General features: G+C 34.0%; 1 protein-coding gene across 1 annotated transcript; it reads right to left on the reverse strand.

The window, feature by feature from the left end:
- Positions 1-794: 794 nt before the first annotated feature.
- LOC142548049 (anther-specific protein LAT52-like) lies at positions 795-1,783 on the reverse strand. The gene is made up of 2 exons (XM_075656414.1): positions 1,550-1,783; positions 795-1,264 (listed from the first exon to the last, which is right to left on the reverse strand). Exons 1-2 carry the CDS (start codon positions 1,713-1,715, stop codon positions 936-938), a joined length of 495 nt encoding a protein of 164 aa, XP_075512529.1. The 5' UTR covers positions 1,716-1,783; the 3' UTR covers positions 795-935.
- Between the last annotated feature and the right edge of the window lie 3,632 nt (positions 1,784-5,415).

The following is a 5,415-nucleotide window of genomic DNA, read 5'->3' on the forward strand; positions in this document are numbered from 1 at the left end:
TTATTATTATAGATGTTGTTTTATGGTTTGTAATTTTTTATTATTAATGTTATAAATATTGTTTTGTGTTAAATTAGTTTTATGTATTCATTATAAACTTTTTAATTTTAATAATTTTTATTTTTTTACAAATTTGTCATTTAAAAATAAGCATTATAAACTTCTTAATTTTATATTTGAATAAAAATATAATACCAAATAGTAGATGAAATTAATTAAAGTGATGGAATGATTTTATTTAAATGAAAATAAAATATTAATTAAAGTAACAGTGAGACCCATAAATATTTGGTTGGTGTGATATTTGATTGTGAAATATGAGATATTTGAGTAATGAAATATTTGATTGATGATGTGGAGTACGGGACCCACAAATATTTGATGGAAATACCCTTGTTATTGTGGATGGGGTAAGTAATATTTCCATTAATTGAGTAGTACACTTTATTGCTTATTTCAGCCAACTCTACGGCCTTGACCATTGGCCTAATTTCCAAATTTATCATGGTTTCGTTACAGTTTTGATTAATTATAATTAAAATTGTTTAAGATTATTCTAAAGGCATACTTTTGGCACATGAGAATAAGTTGTGATTGGAATTTATTTCAATCTTCATGCTTGGTTCATCTTAGGAAGGAGAACGTTCATTCAAGAATTAATATATTATAACTTTATGTCAACTTACAATATAATATTATTAACATAAAATAAACTAAAAATAACATTTTCTCTTTATAATCTGATATAAAATAAAAATATAGGTAACTGTGAGTTATTTTATAATATAAGGATATATTTTTAATGCTACTGCATTTTATTTTCTTGATAGTAAGATTACAATATTGATGAAATAGCAAAAATACAAAATGGAAGTGTACATGTAATAATTTGTCGTGTAAAACGACTAAATATAGAAATTATGAAGCCAATCTAATTAAGCTTCCACGAACAATTCCAAGTCCTTGATAACATTGAGGCATTCGGGAAAGATATCCTTGGTCATGAATCCGAGTGGGTTGGCGAAGCGGACGGCCGCATGGATTCCGCTGTTTCGGGTGCATACGATTCTTGATGATAAGATGTCGTTCATGAGCTCGGCGCAATCGCTCCTCGGCGATGCAACCGGCATCACTTCGCAGATTTCTTTCTCGTGATCCCCGACCACTGATAGGCTGTAGTGCCCGTCGGCGTTGGCTACGCCCTCCACACTGTATGTCACCGCTTTCGTTATAGCGTCCGTGCACACCAATCTCACCGTAGCACCTGCAATTTCGTGACCATTATGTTTAATATATTAGGTGCATCCAAGCATGGATCATGGATCCATATTAATGCATGCATGAATATAAATATATAATTTTGATATGATGTCCATAAATCGTATCAACCTCTGTGACCACCAATAAGGTGACACTCACCTCTTGGATATACAATTTTGATATGTTTATCTTATCGAATAGGTGAGTGACACCTTAATTGCTGGCATAGAGATGAACACGGGTAGTAGGCATCATAAAAAAAACTATATGTATGTATCTTGAGGCATACCTGGGAGTTTCGTGCTGAGCTTGGTCTGGAACTGAAGTCGGCAGGGATCGCAGTACACGTCGCCTTCAACATTGAACACTTCTTGGGGATGGGCGTGGGCGTGGGCGTGGGCGGCGGCAAAGGCAATGATGCAGAACGCAGAGATGAGAGCAACGGCCTTTGCCATTATTCTTTTTTTTTTTTCTTTTCTCTCTTCTCTTTTTGTTTGCGTAGTACAATTTGTAAATTTTGTGTCAAGAGTCGATTTTATAGAGGATGAAATGGGAGTAAAAGACATGAAGGATCGATCGTCTCTCCGCTATGTTTTAGGACATCCATTGAGGATAGGCGTCAGTTCCTTATTTTCCGTTGGTCACAACAATGTTTTGAGGCTAAAATATATCTACCGATTTGGATCCTACTTTTCATATTTAATTCCTTTAAGTGTTCAAAAAGTATCAAATTGGAAGTCTATTCCAAGAAAAATTCTCTATTATATCCCATATAAGTTTTATATGCATGATGTGCAAGCATAGTATATATATACGTGACAAAATATATAATTTTAACAATATTTGTGTATTTGTGTGTGTAATTTATATAACTTTTGAGTTCCTGATCTTTTGTTACCTTTAGAAAAGAATAGCACATTACAACCATAAACATGAATTAAGACTCTAATGTTCAATTTGAATTCACAATAAGAGCAAAACAAGTCTATTCAACAGCTTGAGAAACAAAATCTTGCATGACAGAAGCGAAGAACAACAAAACTATCCCTTTCCTTGCAAGATGAGACGTAGATCACAAAGGTCCATTGTGCAGGATATGGCCACCGCTCGTCATACTCGCAAGAATTCCTCTGTTCATCGTGAAGAATGGTGTAATTTGAGCTGCTTACGTTTCTAAAATAGCACGACTCATCACCAATGAAATGGTATTCCTGTTGGGTGCTCCCCAATCCAGAGACCGCTATGTTGCCTTTTACTAGCATGTAGCCCTGTCCATTTCGCAAATTCTTGAGCCTACTCGAGGAGGATGCAGATTTTGATGTCTATTCCTCCTTCTCTTCGAGATCTAGAGTTACGTTTGCTACAGAAACATGCATTCCATTCGATATCGGAGTGGAGGTTTAATACAAATTACTTCTTGAATGATATTGCCGAGAGATCGAAAGGTGACGAAAGCATAGTATCAATAGTGTTATTTAAATTTATTACTTTTTGTAAAATCTGCAAATTCCCCTCATTTTCCAAAGATATAAAATTACTGTAATAAAAAATTTTAAACTATTTGATCGTGATCACTCCGTGAGATGATTCAACCCAACCACTTGAAACTATAGTCCTACTAACATGTGGAACGAATGATCCATCAAAGTTGGATAAAAGAGATTATATAAGATGCAAACTATCGGGTTCGAACAACTTCCCTTGCGTGTTCTCGCTCCTTTTATCCAACCAAAGATGCAAATTAACATTTTGAAGGGTGATTTTATTATATAAAAGTACTGCGTAATAAAATAATTATATGTTTCAGATTTAAGTGTTGTGTGAGGTGTTGTAACACCTAACACAACTTGCAACATAATATTTCAACATACAAACTTTACGTAAATAAAATAAGACACAAAGAATTCTGCACATATTAACATACTTGTGTTGTGTCTTATGACAAAAGATTCACTATAAAAACTTGTGAGTTTACAAAACCAATATTAGTGGATAAAGAAAAGTTAACTCCATTAACAAATATAGAGAGCAAAGTGCATCCAAAACACTTATCAAACTAAATAACTAAAACTACATATGCAACTTTTGTGAAGCCGAAAATATTTATGATGAAAAACACACTAATCTGTACTATGGTTAGGTGTTGTGTCTAAGCGTCTTCAACACTCCACGACAACACAACAATATATTTTGGCTTGAGCACTTAATCTCTTCGATCGATGTAAATCTTCAATTCTCGTGATAGCTCTTTTGCGGCATCTTTCTCTTTCGCGCACGTTCTACAACAGCTATATTTGATTATTTATATGCTTCCTTTGTCCTATAATTTATTCCATAAAAAAGAATACTACAAGATATGGAAACAAAAGTTTTATTAGAAAATAAGCTATTTTAAACATTAATATCATGTCTAGAGTTCTTATCATAAATATCTATGATCTAGAAATGCAAAACTCTATAATTTAATAAACAAAGTATTATCAACAAGAGAATTTAAATAAGGATTAAATTATATTCCTTTCAACCCCCTTCTTTTTTTGCCTTTCTAGACAAAGCACAAAAAATATTAATCACCACAACTTCATTCAGTTAACACGCAACTCACAATTTAGTTTTTCTTGAATTTGTAAGCATATATCTCCTTGAATTTGATCATGTTAACTTAGATGTTGTTAGTAGTATTGACAACATGGGACTAGAACACTTAACAAGTTTATTCAATAACAGAAACACTAACAACATAAACCAAAGAGATCAAAACATAAAACAAAGATAATTGCAAACAATAAAAACGATTAAAGCAACTAAGAAACATCTCCATCAATTAGCTCATCAGTGTCTCCTACTTCACCACAATCAGAACCAACAGACTTAGACATTTTTGCAGTTGCTTCATAATCTCCATTTAAATCTTCTGTTTTTTGTCCAGATTGGACAACTACGTCAAGAAACAATCGATAGTTCACCACCCGAGACACATAATGCACAATAAGCTCTTTGGGCGTTCTTAATTTTTTGAAGTCCAAACTCGATGTGGGCTTGGAGAAGAAAGGTGGATAGTATGACATATTCAAAAGCTTTTACTCTAGATGAAGAGGTCGTGGCTGGGGCAACCCCAGGCTCAAACCAGGGTAGATCAATCTTTCGATTTCCCTTAAAGTATGCCAATGAAATTTTTCGCGCGTCGCTGACTTCAAAAAATTCTTCCCCCAAATCACAAACAACATGTGATTCTAAACTTCCATAGATCAAGGAGGGAAAGCAGTTGTGTTGATTTTAATCCACAATCTGCAAATTGCAGCACTATTTTAAACACCAATCTGCCGAAATTAAATGAGGTACTCCTAGTACCAATTGAGAAATAAAACAACTTGTGGTATGGTATTGTTGAAAACTAAGTTTCGGCATTTGACAAAATGAGAACCAACTGCTTATGCAAAAATACGAGAAAACTGAACTACACAACTAAATGTGTACCGGCTAAATATTATACACGTCATCAGTTGAGGCAGAAGTATAAGTGATTGATCAGTTGGGAACTGATCAATCGAAACAATCAGTTATAAGTCTTTCAGCAAAGTATCTTTCAGCTGATCCCTCAGCTGTGCATATCATTAATTAAGAACGACAACCGACAAGGAGTACACAACAGACTGCAACAAATAGTGGAACGCCGCATTTAAGAGATTGCAGTATAACAAATGTCAGAGAATATCGACGTGACAATCAACGGATATAAAGATTCAAAACGTTATTTAAATATTACCGTTGAGAAGGAAGCCTATAAATAGGTTAAGAGAGCAGCTGAGAAAAACACGAACTATCATATTATTCAAGCTTGTTATTACTCTGCTGAAATCACAACTTACATTCAGATATAAAAGCTCACTCTGATCAGATTTATCGGTAGCAATTAAGGCTACCTTTACGAGCTTGTTAGCACTTTGAAATCTTCTATTAGATTCATTCAGTTGTGTTATATTCAGTCACACACTGTAAAAGTTATTGTATACTAAGAGTTTCAGTTTTGGCAAGTGATAAGTCCAAACTGAAGTGGGTCAGTACAAAGTTTGTATTCGATCAAAGTCTTTTAGTGGAAATCCTATCTTCGTGATAAAAGGGGTGACGTAGGAGTTATTCTATTCTCCGAACATC

This window comes from Primulina tabacum, chromosome 6 (genome assembly GCF_025594145.1).
Source record: "Primulina tabacum isolate GXHZ01 chromosome 6, ASM2559414v2, whole genome shotgun sequence".
In the NCBI taxonomy this organism is placed as follows: Eukaryota; Viridiplantae; Streptophyta; class Magnoliopsida; order Lamiales; family Gesneriaceae; genus Primulina; species Primulina tabacum.